Source organism: Colias croceus, chromosome 17 (genome assembly GCF_905220415.1).
Source record: "Colias croceus chromosome 17, ilColCroc2.1".
Lineage (NCBI taxonomy): Eukaryota > Metazoa > Arthropoda > Insecta > Lepidoptera > Pieridae > Colias > Colias croceus.
Window position 1 is genome coordinate 6,940,063 of NC_059553.1, and position 17,234 is coordinate 6,957,296.

General features: G+C 33.4%; 2 protein-coding genes across 9 annotated transcripts; both read left to right on the forward strand.

The window, feature by feature from the left end:
* Window positions 1-333: 333 nt before the first annotated feature.
* Window positions 334-8,970, forward strand: LOC123699224 (polyadenylate-binding protein 2-B). Of its 6 annotated transcripts, none has more exons than XM_045646123.1 (7): window positions 334-542; window positions 633-797; window positions 1,352-1,499; window positions 1,952-2,084; window positions 2,874-3,003; window positions 3,786-3,922; window positions 7,020-8,970. In XM_045646123.1, exons 2-7 carry the CDS (start codon window positions 708-710, stop codon window positions 7,054-7,056), a joined length of 675 nt encoding a protein of 224 aa, XP_045502079.1. In that variant the 5' UTR covers window positions 334-542; window positions 633-707; the 3' UTR covers window positions 7,057-8,970. The 6 variants fall into 6 exon arrangements, with proteins under 6 accessions (XP_045502079.1, XP_045502080.1, XP_045502081.1 ...); XM_045646124.1 differs by having other exon boundaries at window positions 334-510; XM_045646125.1 differs by having other exon boundaries at window positions 334-428.
* A 951-nt stretch (window positions 8,971-9,921) lies between these two features.
* LOC123699225 lies at window positions 9,922-15,983 on the forward strand. 3 transcript variants are annotated; one of them, XM_045646129.1, is made up of 8 exons: window positions 9,922-10,253; window positions 10,326-10,562; window positions 10,921-11,155; window positions 11,762-11,937; window positions 12,662-12,784; window positions 13,514-13,677; window positions 14,662-14,833; window positions 15,604-15,980. In XM_045646129.1, the coding sequence occupies exons 1-8, from the start codon at window positions 10,143-10,145 to the stop codon at window positions 15,715-15,717; spliced, it is 1,332 nt and encodes a 443-aa protein (XP_045502085.1). In that variant the 5' UTR covers window positions 9,922-10,142; the 3' UTR covers window positions 15,718-15,980. The 3 variants fall into 3 exon arrangements, with proteins under 3 accessions (XP_045502085.1, XP_045502086.1, XP_045502087.1); XM_045646130.1 differs by having other exon boundaries at window positions 13,535-13,677; XM_045646131.1 differs by having other exon boundaries at window positions 10,140-10,257; window positions 15,604-15,983.
* Window positions 15,984-17,234: the final 1,251 nt, after the last annotated feature.

Consider the following 17,234-nt stretch of genomic DNA (forward strand, 5'->3'; position numbering starts at 1 on the left):
ATCAACAAACTCATGTACAAAAACTAACCTTTTGCACAGAATATTACAGCATACATAGTAGCCTTGGGAAAACTTCGTATTAACAGTGGCAATACCAAGTTAGGTGTGAAAGTGATAAAACACAACAATTTTCTTGTTACACGTCAAATGTTCATACCGAAATCTCCAGTGTATAAGATATAAGCTTCTTGCCCTATATATACATTATACTCTTTGACAATGACTTTGAACCGTAGACAGCTTTGAACTTTCTATGTGACTTTCTAAAGCACTATGGTTTTAAAATTGTTGTCAAACTTTGTGCGCCATATTTATTTTTCTAATGAACTGTCATTAGTGTCATTTATGTCATCGCTTGTTTGTCAAATATTTTGGCGTAAAATAAAAATGATAAGATAAATCCGTAAATATTACATGAATATTAAAATGTTTGTAAAAATAAATAATAGTATCTGCATTTAGTGATTGGAAAGAATTTGAATATAATTATATTTTTAACAAAATAAGTAGGTCAGTTGTAAGTTTTGCCAATTTGGTTACCGGTACGTCAGAAGGCTTTCTCTTGGCGAAAGAAACTACAAACGGCAAAACAAACGGTTTCAGAAAAGTTAAACTTGGAGATTATTTTTCAGGTTAATTGAATACAGTGTGAAGTGATTATTTCAAGTGTGTTTTTAAGTTTATGACGAGTACTTTAAAGTGTTAAAATGGCAGAAAACGATTATTTGGATTCCTTGGAGAACAATCATTTAGACGGAGCTAACGGTTCCTTAAACATGACCGATAATAGCATGGGTGTAAGTATGTTTACATAAGTTTACAACTATTTTAAATAATAGCGGTAAAAATCGAACTGCAGGCTATGGTTTTGACATTTAAGAAAGACCACGCAGCGGCGCTACTATCTAGTATCTATGGGGTCGCAAACATTCAGGAACTGTAGGCGTAGTCTGTATTTAATGGGCAATTTTATGATTTATTGCATTGCATTTTTAATGCAACATGTAGAACTTATATTCCCAACAAAAACGACCTTCCGAAAACGATGTTGGCACGTTTAAACTTTGTTTACATTTACACATTACATTGTGCTAAATCTCACAATGGACATAAAAAAGCGTCGTTCTAATAAAGATGGTGATACAAAGGTGAATCTATTTGGTGAATAGTAAGCCTATCAATAGTGTTGACCATTGAGAGCCCTAAGTTGAAAACAATAATATTGTTGGTATTAGTTTCACTGAAAAGTTAATTAGTTCCTAATATCGTCATAATGAGGCCACTTAAGGTAATTGTATGTAATGTGATTATATTTTGTTTAGTTAATTATTAATACTCGTTCTTTGCATAGGGGGGTGATGAGGCCTCTGGTACTGAGGTACCAGACCTAGCTGCCATTAAAGCCAGAGTGCAGGAGATGGAAGAAGAGGCGGAGAAACTAAAACAAATGCAGACTGAAGTTGATAAACAGATGAGCATGGGCAGCCCACCGGGACTCAGTATGTATTTATTACTCTAATAATAAATGCTAGTATTGTTTCTCCTATTTCGTCACTTGTGTTTCTACTTAGTAGTAGGAACAAAAATTAAAATCTTTCTTATTTAAATTGTTACTTTTTGTGTGTAAAATGTAAATAACTGACTCAAATGCGCTTTTGTTATATTATTATCCTAGCATTTTAATTTTAAACTTATATTCATACTTAGCAGTTGTACAAAGCTTTGCCACATGTTTTATCCATTTGAGGGTAGAATTTATCAGTCTATTAGTCACCTTTGCATTTTATAGTATTGAATGAAATAGCTTAGTCTTAAAATTTGCTAACCACATTAACCTAGTTGTTAACATAATAAGTAATAATTTCAAATGTTGTTTACATGTTTAAACATAACTAAACCATACAAAAATAGGACAATAAACCTTTTGTAGAAGTCACATAATGTGTTACAGCGAGTCCACTAAACATGTCCTTGGAGGAGAAGATAGAAGCTGATAATAGATCAGTGTATGTCGGCAATGTGGACTATGGAGCCACTGCTGAAGAACTGGAGCAACACTTTCATGGCTGTGGTTCTATTAATAGGTGAGATTTTATTTTACAATCAATAATTGATTAGTTGTGTGCCTGTGTATTAAAGGTTCTTGAAGTTGTGTTGGTTTATTTTAAAGTTGAATACATGATTTCTTGGTTGGTTATGGAGATATTTAAAAATATGATACATTAAAATAGTAAAAGAAAACATTTAGAAATATATCTATTTGTTTGTATATTTGATGTGCTTTTCTATATATATAAAAATGAAACCTGTTTCGCGTAGTCACGGCATCACGTGTGAACGGATGGCCCGATTTCGATTATTTCTTTTTATTATATTCCTTGAAGTACGAGGATGGTTCTTATGTCGAGAAAACGTAAATATGTACCATGGGCAAAGATGGGGCGGACCGCTAGTTAAATATAATGCCGGATAGTTTTTAATGCCCAATTTATTATACTAAATGATGACGGCTGTTGCATCTAATTAATCTTTTAAAGAAAGAAAGTTGTAGTGAGCAAAAGGGCTAACCTGGTAAAACTGGTCTTATTCAAAAGGATATGTTTTGTTAGAAAACCTGTTCACCAGTCTGTCAAGCCCTTTATCATCTTATAAAGGGACTTTATTGTAAAGACAAAAAAAGAGTGTGTGTGCTGAGCACATGTGTCAGAAGTGAAACTTCTTTGGCAAGATTCAAAGATACCAAAATCATTGCCTTACTCCTCATGATGGTATTGTCATGACATGCGATTTTGAAATGTTTCTATCAATGCGCCTAAAGAATGTTCACTTCAAAAAACTATTATTGAATAATCCAAGTTGTTGTTCTGTTTCAGGGTTACAATATTATGTAATAAGTTTGATGGTCATCCCAAAGGTTTTGCATACATTGAATTTGGTGATAAGGACAGTGTACAGACTGCGATGGCGATGGATGAATCATTATTTCGGGGGCGTCAGATTAAGGTAAGCTTAAATGATAGATGTATTAAGAAGGATAAGGTATTTGAATGAAGTTTTGTCAGTTTGATGTTAATGGATCAGATTTTAGCATGATACTTTAATTTTGTAGTTGATTAAAATACAAATATGCAATAGTTTTATGAGATTTTAAAGATGAAAATTCATATAATATACCATGTTTCATGGCTTAAATATTCTTTTTAATTAGTTTTTATGATGCCGAATGCCTGATGAAAACAGCATAGACATTGATTTCTATAGTGAATGCGCACCCTTATTTAGAGGAAACCACCTTATATGTAGAAACAGACCACATCTTTGCTGGGTGACTGTGCGAACACCGTTTATGAAAGGGTTAGCACGGCATGGTTCCGAGCCGTTTGACGACAACCGTATGCATGTGAACAGGGCCTAAACAAAACAACTTCGCCGGGACAGCCATTGGAATATTACTACGTATGGAGGAGACACCACGAACAAAATCTGTGCGCCATTTTTTTGCTCTAAATTTTAAAAATTATTATCTAGTTAGGTACTTACAGATGAAAGTTATTCCTTTGCACTTTTCCGTATTTTTTGTATTATTTGTGCAATATCGTAACACACACGAAGGCATATTTGATGCGTTTCCCTTTAAAACAAATAAAAAATGAGCGTGCAGTTAAGCCATATGGCGTATGTTGAGCGGAACATAGTGATGTAGGCGGTGTCGTCTCCATATGTATATCTCAATGGGGACAGCTAGCATAATAATTTGTCCTAAATATCCGCTCAAACGTCCGCAGGTGATGCCGAAGCGCACGAACAAGCCGGGCCTCTCGTCGACCAACCGGCCGCCGCGCGGGTCGCGCGGGCGCGGCCGCTCGTACCGCGGCTACTCGCCGTACTTCGGCGGCGGGCGGGCCGCGATGCGCCGCGGCAGGTACAACCCATACTGAGCGTGCATGTTTATATCAACACACGGTCGCGAGTTGGGTGCAGGCACAAGTTCGATACACACACACACACACACATACTGATGGGATACAAATAGTCATGCACACACACACACATACATATAGGATACAATTAAACTTGCATAAAAAGATACATGCAGACACATAGGATACAAATAGTCATGCGTATAAAATAATATACACTCATATATAGGACACAAACATGCGGTAGATATGCGTACAAATGAACTAAAATATCTCCCTCGCAAACTCACACACACACGCGCGCGCGCACGCATACATACTTACAGAATGTATATGCTACGCTAAAATTTTTTTCCGTTCCAATTATAGTACATATTATATACATAATAATAATTGTAACAGAAAAAGGCATAACGCGTTATAACGGATAACAGGTTTTAACTGTCACTTATAAATAAAAACTTAACTGACCTACAATAAACAGACATTCATAGACACAAACTTTACTCTCTCCCAATATTCACAACTTTACCTGTGATTTATGGATAAATTAGACACACATACAACCATACATAATATGTAGATCGATACATATTACATACAAACGTAATTATTATAATTTTCCGTGTCTTACACACAACATTCTTTTCTCAGATGGCACAATAATATAGCTACCTCAAGTGCACAATATCATTATAATAGGATATAACAAGTAGTGTGCCAAATTATATACAATTTTTTTATTCTTGATTATGTAATAAACAATTGAAAATCAATTGAACATTTCATGTATTTGCGTATCATTAAAATGATTGAATTCTATGAAACTACTAAATCTGGAGGCTATTCATTCAACAAAACACTCGCAATTTTTTTTTACAATAGTATAACATATCCAAAATAATCTTAATCCATACTCGTCAGTTAAAGAAACATATAATTACTATGTTGATCCACAAGTCTACTTGTCTTCCCATTTTTCGGAATAATTGATTATTTATTATAAACACCATTGCCCTCGAGAATTGACCCAAATACTGTTTCAAAATAAGTGCCTTGAAATAAACAATACTATCATTGTATGGGGGACCATCCAAATAAGTTATTTTTACAACGTCGACTATTTTATACAGTTTTAAGTCTCCTAGTTAATTAATATTTTAAAATAAAATATAATTTTAATGTGTTTCGTGTTATAGTAAAAATGAACCAAATATACATACTACACTGAACCACACTCAATAAAAAATGTTATTGCCGTATTAACTGAATAAGTACAATGTGGTTTTTTTATGCAAAGATGTTGATATAAACATATTATATTTGTATGCTCAATATACTTAAAATTTAATGCATTTCGCATTGAAAAGGCTTCATTTTTGTCTGTCGTAAAGTAAATGTCACTCTGAGTATTATTTTAGTTTCTTTTAGTAAAAATATATAACAATGCGCATGCGCCGGTATGATGTTGCTTTCTCGTTGTGTAATATGAAATATCGCCCATTTTCTATAGAATAGAGTGAGAAGCCTTTACATTTGTGTCTTGCACTAAATTTGAGTGTAGCCTTGCAGGAGTCGCGGTTATTTTTTATATATAGAGGTTTGATATGATGTGTAGTACTTATGCTTGTTGAGTATTTCCTGTAGTAATGTTTCCGAAATAAATTATTTTGTATCAGCAATGTTTCAAGTATGCAATTGCATGGATATATCTTTTGTTTGATGCTTTAAGTACGGTCTTGAAAGAAATGTTAAAAAAAATCTTTATGAGGAAAATTTATTTATACAAAATAAACTTTATGACGACAGTTTCATGTATTTTAATATCGCATCCTTCCTATTCCTATATCATGTGCATGGTCTATATGAGCAAGTTGGAAACATATGAAAGTAGTGCACTATTCGGTTGTGGGTTAGATTTTGGACCTTTTAATGCTCATACAATATAATGGGCGTGAGATTTTATTGTTGAAAATAATTGAGATGGATTAGAACAGTGTTGCCAGATTATTGAAATTGCTTTTATTATTATCCAACCCTTAGTCATAGGTCTTGAGTAAGAGATACAAAAAATGTACCCTTTTAATATCACAGCTAGAGGGACTTTCAAATGACGCTAAAATTTGGTTTATGCACATACTTTTAGTACTTTAGATTTGTATCTAACTTTACAACCTTGTTTATTCTTAACTTGTTCAATAATCTCACTGTGTGTAAAGTAATTAGTAGCACCTCTATTGGTCTCACCTATATCAAATGTATGTGAAATATATATCTTATTTATTATTGGAGAGTAGTCAAAATAACTTCATTATAATGCACTTTTAGTAATTGCATGATAGGCCAATTTTATTAGATATGAATATTGAGGGTATATTTAAATTTTAAAACATGCAATTTGAGAAAGGGCCAACAGACGGCCTTAAAAATATTTCAAAATTAAGTGCCCTATTGAAAATTAGAATTGGCTTACTATTCGAATCTAAATTAGACTTGCAAGAAGTAGCTGTTTTAATAAGTGAAGTTTCAAGAAAATTCTGGCGAGAAGCCATATCTAAAATGAAAAATAAGCACTGCTTTTTTATAATATTAAATTTTTAATTAGTGCCTTTATTTAAATTTGTGGACCTTAAATTTATATGATCATAAGTAATAATTGGTATTAAGCAATCGAAGTGCACTTAAATATTAAAAAAGTTACAGTGACCATTTACCACGAATCAAGCATTTTCAGACTCGCCATAGTAGCTTTGTCGCTCTATGCTTTGTATTTTTACATGACAATAACGGAATCGACCCCGCCTTTAATGATACAAATTCGTGTGTATGTTTTGCAACAATGTTTGGAACAAATTGACTGATAATTCCAATAAGAAAAACAACCATAAGCTCTCGGAAGTAACCAGTGAATGTAGGTGAGTGCAATTCAGAAGTCACGAGATGTTAAAACGAATTAAATTGTTCAGTAAACAAATAAATTCATTTGCTAGAAATGTACCTATGTGTCCGATATTGTCATGTAAGAAAACTACTGCATCATCGGCACCAGCACTGCATATGAACACACAGGCCCTATATGATGTTCTGCCTTGTTCGCAGAGGGATGAGGCGCGGCTCGTACTACTCACCCTACTGAGTGTGGTAGAGGGGCGAACGGCCCCCCTACAGGAAGTGTAGTTTAAGTTAAAATGGACTACGTCCTTTAAGGCTCATTGGTGATTTTTTTACAAGTGACGAAGTGCAGTGGCTAAACAATTAAATTCTAAGATACAATTTTGAAATTACACAAACCGTTTTACAGTGTTATGTAGTGGGATATGATAAATTAATTGTAAATTCAATAATTATACATTGTAATTGGTGACAACAAGCGTCTATGTAATACTTGATTATTTTAGCAAAGACAGCGCTGATTATATCAATAAGTGTTTTAAAATTGAACGCCTTTGCTCTACTTTAAATGCTATGTTCGTAATTTTTATTTATCATTTTATTTAACACTAACGTGTATTTTTTTTTTTGCTTTATGATAGCATAAAAAACGAAGTTTTAAGGACCCAACCCTATGGGTAGTTCATGAAATAGCGTCCTTTTTGTAAAAATACAGCGGATGCAATAATAGTGAAATAAGTGTGTTTAACGTATTGAGACTTTGTAAATGAACTAATTGTTAGTAGGTAGGTTAATGATAATTGATTTTTAATTTTGTTTGTAATTGATTTTAATGATTGAATGGGAAATTAGGATACATTTCCTTGAAGTATAATAAACCATGGAAATTGTAATGCACTATTTTTCCTATCTCATTATCGAAGTTGTGACATCTTTAATAGGTACGTCATGTAATTATTAATTATACACAGGTTCATTAATAAGTGTAATTTTAAAAATAAGAATATGAGCAATTTAGTCGAGTAGTAAAAATTGGAGGGAATATCCAATTAAAGTGAAACTTTTATTACATCGTCTCAAACTTTTTGGTCTGTGTAGCGCATGTCGTGTGACGGTCGGCTGCCGAGTAGGTATAGAGTGTTCGGAACCGTACGATAATTATCGTGTCTATGGTGTGAAAAAAAGTTTCACTTTTACCGTGGTTTCATAAAACCACACAACATTTTTCACAACCCAACCACAAAACAGTAACGGCTTTGTCAGATAGAAGCGTACCTACTTAGCGCGCGTATCAGACGTTGACGCTCTATTTGACGATATTTTACCGCTCAACACACACACATGGCGTCATAGTGCGACGTCAGTTCGTTCTATCTGGCAAAGTCCTAAATAAAAATCTGATCCCCACCTTATTAAGTGTAAGCGACACAGTATTTTTAATGTATTATGTATAAATACAGTTGAAGAAACAACCAGAATATCCCAAAAAAATATTTGTACAATAATAATTACAAATTCATCGCAAACATGGCATGTTATTGCCATTTGCCATAAATATATAAAATGTTGGCTTCAATTTAGTTTCTAATAATTTTGTATAACTTGAATTGTTGGATATCTTCTATAGCTATATGTAACTTGAATCATTAAATACTGAATATTTGTGATTTCTATTGTTGTAATGAATCAAATAATTCAACATAAGAAGTGTAACTGAGATAGATTTTAATGATCCAAGTTATCTTTCATGTAAAATCTGCAGTTGATACTGATTCGAAGGCGATTTACCAACAAAACAACAAGAGTATTTTTAAACAACTAAAAAGTCTTATTTTTGTCATTATTCTGAAAAATATAGATCAGAAAAAAGCTTAATGTATTTTCGTCCCTGGAAATATTAATTTATTTATTCTTGATTCATTTTTATCATCATGCTTTATATTTTTTATAAGTATATTCAATCCTAAAAACTTGAAAAAATATTTTAAAAAATGTATATTTCTGTCTTTAAAAAATGCTGTGTAAATAATGAACTATGTCACGGTAATGTACACGTAATTTCCTGTTTGATTGAAAAAAAAAAATGCCAATACAAAAATTTAAAATTCATACCTATGGGATAAATGGGAAAAAAGAGTGTTGAATAAGAATAATTTTAAGAACAAAGTCCGTTGTTTTATTTGGTGCCTGATCATATTATTATCCTTTGAATTGCAAAAACATCGTTCTAGTATTTAGATACGAGATCTACTGTTCTATACCTACTTAGACATTAAAATTCCAACAAAAAAAGCATTGTAGTTCCTTAACATCCATAAGTGTTTTCAACTGATAATTAAAATATATTTATATGAGAATCTATATATAGGTTATACTAGGTTTCCGCCCGCGGCTTCGCCCGCGCAGTCAAAGAAAAACCCGCATAGTTCCCGTTCCCGTAGGATTTCCGGGAATGCGTCATTTTCCCGGGATAAAAAGTAGCCTATGTCCTTTCTCGGGTATCAAATTATCTTCATACCAAATTTTTATGAAAATTGGTTCAGTAGTTTAGGCGTGATTGAGTAACAGACAGACAGAGTTACTTTCGCATTTATAATATTAGTATGGATTCTATCCTTCCTATTATCCTAAAGATGCGAAAGTTTGTGAGGATGTATGAATGTGTTTGTTACTCTTTCACGCAAATACTACTGAACCGATTACAATGAAATTTAGCACACATATAGAGAGTAACTTGGATTAACACATAGGATAGGTTTTATCCCGTAAATCCCACGGGAACAATGCGGGTTTTTCTTTGAAAACGCGGGCGGAAAGCTAGTAAAATATATACAGGGTGTAATCGTCAAATGTGCACAGGCGATTATTCCGTAACTATTGAAGATATTAAAAAACTTTAAACTGATGTCGAAAGCCCTTTATATACCTACCTAATTAGTAAAATGACAATAATAGGTAACTTTTAAAAAATAAAACGGGAAATATCAAAAATACAATACCATAAATAACCCATTTTACCTCCCGTTTCTAGATCCAGAATCGTATTTAAAAAGAAAAAAAATTGTTTATGGGCATTGGGCATACACAAGTCAAATTGACATTAGGTAATTGTTCACAAATTTCTATTTGTCAATATCAGTAATCAGAATAATAGTTTTCTTGAGTAAACAACGTAAAATTATAAACTTTTTTATTTAACTATTAAAAATATATGATAATTTATATCGTGTGATGGTTAAGATAATGCAAACTAGATATTAAAACTAAACGTTAATGAACTACATAACTATCTAAGTGATAGAAGTATCGATCTAAAGCCTGACCATCAAAATGTCGGTGATGGCCCCTGATTTTTTAAACTTTATTAAAAAGCTGGAAGAAGGTGAAGACAAATTGATGTCTGTGTCGCCTATAGAACAGCCACTCGAGTTTGAATTTAATGTATGTAAGTTTTTATATTTTGTTCATATTTTATTGCCCTTTACTCTTGTTAAACGTGCGCTATGTTTCCAGAATTCAGTATGTTCTGTATGCAATGGATATTACGGCCCAAGTTTTGGTGAACCAGTGTGTGTAACCTGTCACGCTTTTCTCTTCCCGGAGTTTCCTTCATATTTGCCTTGTTCACATTTTTCCACTGAAAAAACCGACGATGGGGATTCAGGAAACGATGAGCCCTCGGATCTAAATTTCGGCACCGAAAAGAAATCTAATAGGACATTTCCGATACCAGCTTGGTGGCGTTATAGAGTGAGTTATATATTATGTAGTTTTCATCTAATTTTGGGCTGTAGCTTTTGTGTTTTAAATATAATTTGTTTAATTTGTTTGTCATTTGTACAACATTGAAATTATGAAAGGCTGAACAATGAAATAATCCTGAATCATAAATAAATAATAATGAAATGATTTAATATTTCATGATCATCAATGCACATAATTTTACCTGAATTATTTAATAAAAGTTCTAAAAAAGGTAACATGCACAAAACAGTTCAGTATCCAGAAAAAATCACAATTTATTTTTACACATCATACCTACTTTCATTTGATTCTTTGAATTAGAATTAAGTTTAAAATTTTACTAAACTGTCATTTCAAATTGTAGACATCCTTAGACAGTGAAACAAGTCCGGAAGATGACGCAAGTCGCGCCAGCAACTCAGGGCCCAGTGGTAGCGGCAGCAATGGTTCAGGGAATGACCCTCCGAAGGAAGGAGCGGGGTTTTACGGGGGATCACCACCACAACCACCCAGTTTAGTTAGAACTCTACAAGCTTTGACAACCCCACGTCTTCCAGACAATGTGCCATTTGGCATTGTTGAGCATTTGCCTTCTGAAGGTGTGTTATTTTGTGGCTGTTAATTTATATAGTATTTAAAAATTGAAGTTATTTTGTATCAATGATAAGTGGTTTAATGTAATTAGTATTAGTTTTTACCATACTCATTAATCATCAAAATAACATTTCAACAAAAAATGAATAATTGAGTTTTGAGCTTTGAAGCACCATATAATCAATAAAAAAAAGATAAAACAAAGTACCTACCACATTCAACAACAAATCTTGAAATATTATTTAATCAACTTATACTACTACTGAAACAAGTGGAGTTATTATAACTGCGTTATAAACAACCGACTTCAAACTTGCACTTGCAACATTTACAAATACAGACAAAAATGCTCATAAAATAAAAACTACTGGGCCTATCCGAATAAAATTTTTATGGGACCAATTTGACACCATCCCGCATTGAACAAAAAAAGAATCACGTAAATTGGTTCAGAAACCGCAGAGTAATCGGTGTACATACATTTAAAAAAAACATACCGGCCGAATTGATAACCTCCTCCTTTTTTTGAAGTCAGTTAAAAAGGAATAAGTTATTCAATTAGACCACACCAACTTTAACATTCTTTATTCAACACAATTTTTGTTTTACAGTGTTGCTATGCATATTCCAATATCTGGACGACATGTCTCTGTGCGCGTGTGCGTGCGTGTGCACTCGCTGGCAGCGACTCGTACGTGCACGTGTGCCGACCCCACGCTGGGCGGCCTTCGCTGCGGCTAGGTGGCCACTGTTCCGACCGATATTTACTGATTTTGATTGGCAGCGGGTAAGTTTTTATTGTGTGTAATTTGTGTTGGATGTTTGTCATTATTGAATGAGGTAGTAATGTTAATTTAAATTTCATGAAATACGTCAAATAATAAAATAGTAACAAAATTCAACAACTTTATTTTTTACATAAGTTTTCTAATTCAAAATATGATCTATATATTTTGTTTTATTTGAATATCTCTTTTCAATTTTATACAAAGCAAAGCAAAAAGAATTGCTCTGCTTCTGTTGGTCTTAGCGTGATGATACATAGTTAGCCTTCCTTGATAAATAGGCTATCTAACATCGAAAGAATTTATCAAATCGAACCAGTAGTTCTTGAGATTAGCGCGTTCAAACAAAAAGAAAACAATCTCTTTAGTGTTATAATATTAGTATAGATTATATTTAGCATAAAACACTAACTGGAAGATGGTCAACATCACAGCCCAGATGTACTACTATAATTTAGTTATTTATCAAAACTTTGACTGTATTTGACCTAACTCTCTAAGGGTCAACTCACACCGAAAGAGCGGCGAAGGGCAGCGAAGCGAAAACTTATTATCGTCTGAGAAACTCGAACGAGTCGCAGGGATGAAGTAAAAATTCATATGACACGGAAACTGCGCTCCGCTTCGCTGCCCTTCGCCGCTCTTTTGGTGTGAGTTGACCCTAATAGTTTAACATATAAGTGACTCAAGTACCTACTAACGTTATTAAATCTTTTCCCCGTACAGAAATACCAATCGCTAGTGGAATCCTGTTTCTGCCGCAACTGCCTGGTGCAGATGTGCGTGCAGGCGCCGCCCGACGGTGAGGAGAACGCCTGGAGACGCAACCGGCTGCGCAGCGAGCTCAAGGTAACAAACAGATTATATAATGAGACCATAGATTATAGATATATTATAGACAAATTTTAGTATATGGTGTTTTTTTTTTGTATTTGTGGCCATGGAAAGTGTGGCTTATTAAAGTTATGGATTTTAAAAAGTAAGGACATTTGCTTGAATTTACCTATATAAAAAAAATAAATTTTGTACTAGTTATTCAGTATTTCAGAAACAAAGAAAGAACATTTATTTCATATTCACAGTGTTAAAGACAGTTTTGATCAAAATGTGTTTGGATTCAATTGTTCCAGCTTGATTCATAATAACTTGTTTAACAACTGAATTTAAAATATCATGACATAAATGATACTTATTACTACCTACACTTATTTTGGAGTTTTTGTGTTTTAATATTATTATTGCCCAGCATTCTGTCTATCAGTAAACATAGTAAAGGTAACAATCATTTTTAAATGTTGTGATGTACAAAATGTATTGCATTTATATTATGTGTCATGTGTATTGCTTTTCTGTGTTTTATTTATCATTATTTTACTACCACTCACAACCCGCACCCAAATTTTATTTCAACAATTATATTGTGACGTATTCCAAATTCCCAATTCGAATTTTTTTTTTTTAATTTTGACGTTCCGTTGCGAGAAGACAGTTCGAATTTTTTTTACAGCCTGCCTATTTAAAAAAAAATGCGTGTCACAGAAAAGAGATCGTATTAGCCGTTGTCAATTTCCCTTTAAGGATAATAAATTACTGCGTCAGATGTTGCGTAACGACCCGCCCGAAGGTATAGCCGCGACGCCGTTGGACGCGAAGTGCTGCCACTGGCAGGCGAGCGTCACCGGGCCGGCCGGCTCGCCGTACGAGGGCGGCGTGTTCTACCTCTATGTGCAGGTGCCTTATTCGTGAGTATGCCCGCGTGCTGGGGACTGGGGCGCTGGTGCGCTGGTGCGGTGGTGGAGGTGCCAGGCGGACGTTTGTGGTGCTGTACGCATTGATGTGATGAAGAACTAGACTGACAGTTACAATAAAAAATTGTCTTCATACTGTGGGGAAATCTTCCAAAGATACCCACGGCCCACGGGGAAGGAGCCGTGGGTTATGTCGGATTCGTACCGACTAAAACCCCACTGTGATCCGTCGAGCCGCTTTAATGATGGGGCCGCGGGTATTGGTTAGAATTCTTCCATACTTCATACTACTGCTTTTTCTTACTCTGTGTTGTATTTTTGTAATGAGCTCAAGTGATTATAAATTTTACTGCTCAGAAATAAGGTCGTAATTTGAATCTTTAATATAGTAGATTGTGAGTCTAGTTGTTTATAGTGCGTCAATGTTGGTATCGCTAATTTGATATGTGCTTTTGAAATTTGATTACTTACTGTTCTTACTTCTTACTAATGATTACCTTAATTTTATTTTTTTTTGCGGTTTCATTTACCTTGATATAATCCTTACCTGACTACCTTTTATTTTCTACCTAGCAAAATTATTGAAAAATAAAATTGTTTTGTGTATTTTTTGTTTTTTTTTTCGTCCTCGTCTATCGCCTTATATTCGCTTTTTTATTTTGTTAAATTATTGTTTAATTAATAAAAAAGTAAACTTATTTTCTCCTCCAATTTTTATTTACTTAAATATTTTTCTATAAGCTGGATAAGCAATATGTAATAATAAAAATTAAAAAAATGTTATTATTAAGTACCTAAAATCGATCAGTTTTCACATTTAAAAAAAATTCAAGGAGCTATCTTTTCAATGAGGTCGACTATTTATCCATTTTCTTTACATATTTATCTGCATACAATTTTTGATAATATTTTTTACAAAATAAATCAAAAATACAGTTTCAGTAACGGGTATAAGCTGCGTTAAATTATCAATTCCAGGTATCCCATGAGCCCGCCCGTGGTCAGGTTTCTAACTAGGATCCTACACCCCAACGTGTCCCGTCACGGGGACGTGGGGATAGACTCGGTGCATCACAATTGGTCCCTGGCGCTGACTATCAGCAAAGTGCTGATATCGATACAGAGCTTGCTGACCGATCCGTATACAAATGTGAGTGATTTTTTATTTGGGGTGATTTTTGGGGAAAATTAATTAATTTTTTAGGAGTTTGGGGAAATAAATTTCAATCAAAAAATATTTTACAAATACGAAATTATAGTTTCATTTTTTGAACGAAGTTTCTCCAACTGCCAGGAATAGAGAAATCTATACCAATATACTAATAATATTATAAAGCTGAAGAGTTTGTTTGTTTGTTTGAACGCGCTAATCTCGGGAACTACTGGACCGATTTGAAAAATTATTTCGGTGTTAGATAGCCCATTTATCGAGGAAGGTTATAGGCTATATATCATCACGCTACGACCAACAGGAGTGGAGCCACGGGGGTGAAACCGCGTGGAGCAGCTAGTTTGTAATAAAAAGGCTTGAAATAAATAAATTGTTGTCTCTTTAATTTTTGAAGAAGGTATGGCGAAAAGACGCAGGCTCGAATCCCGCCTCGTGATTCAATTTTTTCTATTACAAAATTTTTCATTTATAAGCTTTTGAATTATATAAAATTAAAATATTAAAGTTACTCCAACTTCAAAGGATACAAGATAGAAATTGCTGAATGGGAAATTATTTCTATGCTCATAAGTTCATTGACACAAAAAAAAATAGTTTGTTAGTCGTAGAATATGACTAAGAAACACCATAACATTAAATGTATGCTGCTCCTTATTAAATTAACTTTTTGAAAACGCGATCAAAATTTAGTTTTATATGAGATTCCTAATATTAAAATAACATAAATAAATCATATTTCCCTTGTACAGGTATGTATGGAGCCGGAACTTGGAGCGATGTACGTGAAGGACCGACCGCGGTTCGAAGCCCTAGCTCGTCAGTGGACGTGGAAATATGCCATGCTTGACGTTCTGCCCTTCTGAATTATTATTATAATATAGCTTAGTAATTGTATATAATAAATAATCCGCGTAAAATGCTTTGCATTCTCGTAAAATATTGCTAATGAACTATAATATCTGTCTAGGTAATATATGAGCTTTTTTTTGATGGATATTGTACTTATTGCCATTTTTTTTTTACTTCCATTCAACGCAACAATTTCAAAAACGTATTGTAATTGAATCAATAGATGTATCGGCTGTGTATTAAGTTATTCAGAAATTATTGTTCTGTAATCTGTTGTATAAGGAATAAAATATTCTCAAAGAAACGTTTTGTTTTATTTATCGACCTTTTTTTCTAATTTTATTCCATATTTCAGTCAGTTTCTTGCAATTGCAAAGTACGGGTAGGCACAATTCACTTCCCGGGGCTCTACAGTAACCTGGATAAGGGGCTTCGCTTTTCTGTAACCATCTTCTCGTATTTGATAATAACCATTTTTCATATAATATTCCGTCTATAATGTCTCTTAATTCGGTCAATTTTACTTGTATGAAATAATTCAGTTTAAGACTACCTGGGCGAAAGAAATAATAGACAATCAACATTTGAGAAATATCTACATCCATACTAAACTTACACAAATACAGCAATTAAATTGTTAGTCCGTAGTGGCGATAAAAAAATTCATTTCACACGCCATTGAATGAAATTACGAGAAAAATTAATTTAAATCGTAAAAGTCAAGTCAAGTAGCTAATTATTAACAATCGTATAATTATTGTAGGACATACAACCTCTGTTCTATTCTCATTACAGTGTTACATTATCATTGTTTCATTATATTCACTTTTTTTCTGACTATAATTACTATATAAAACTCAAGCAAATGATACAAAACTTTTCTAATTAATTTACTTATCAGCAGATGGAGGAAGGTAGTGTTAACACTGTGCGTTTAGACTCGCTCTCACCAGTGCATATCTCGTAAACTGCAAATGATAGTCATCCTTTTTTAGCTTTTTGACCCCAATGTTTTTAAGTTTTAACACGCTTTGATTAGCGACCGAGTAACCGACTTGATCTTCACCCACTTTAAACCGACAGATTTCGTTCAAATTTTGTACAGTTATCAAGGACCGGTGACAATACAATAATTTCATAAATTTATCTTATTATCATGATAAGCATCTCCAGTATTAGCTTAAAAAATATGTTTGTATGTAACCAATTCTCCTTTCGATTCGATTTTGACCCACTTTACAACGACGGATTTAATTATAATTTTGAATACTAATCAAACCTGGTAACAAAACAATAATTTCATAAACTTATTTTCCCGATAAGGATGGCCACTTAAATATTTCCTTACGTAAACTAACCGATTTCATTACACACGATTTCAATCCATTTTAAACAGTCAGTTTTATCTATTAAATTAAAATCGGCTATATCTATTGAAATTAAAATAAACAAAATCCGTATTGTTTAATTCCTAGAGTGATAATTATTTTTTACTTTTTATTGGTATCTATCTTGAAAGCGTGTTTTTTAG

Excerpts from the sequence above, each read along its gene's own strand:
- LOC123699224 (XM_045646123.1), top strand. The coding sequence starts at position 708 with ATGGCAGAAAACGATTATTTGGATTCCTTGGAGAACAATCATTTAGAC. Across the intron at positions 1,500-1,951 it reads GGGCAGCCCACCGGGACTCA|CGAGTCCACTAAACATGTCC; the intron begins GTATGTATTTAT and ends AATGTGTTACAG. Across the intron at positions 3,004-3,785 it reads TTCGGGGGCGTCAGATTAAG|GTGATGCCGAAGCGCACGAA; the intron begins GTAAGCTTAAAT and ends AAACGTCCGCAG.
- LOC123699225 (XM_045646129.1), top strand. The coding sequence starts at position 10,143 with ATGTCGGTGATGGCCCCTGATTTTTTAAACTTTATTAAAAAGCTGGAA. Across the intron at positions 10,254-10,325 it reads CACTCGAGTTTGAATTTAAT|AATTCAGTATGTTCTGTATG; the intron begins GTATGTAAGTTT and ends CTATGTTTCCAG. Across the intron at positions 10,563-10,920 it reads CAGCTTGGTGGCGTTATAGA|ACATCCTTAGACAGTGAAAC; the intron begins GTGAGTTATATA and ends TTCAAATTGTAG.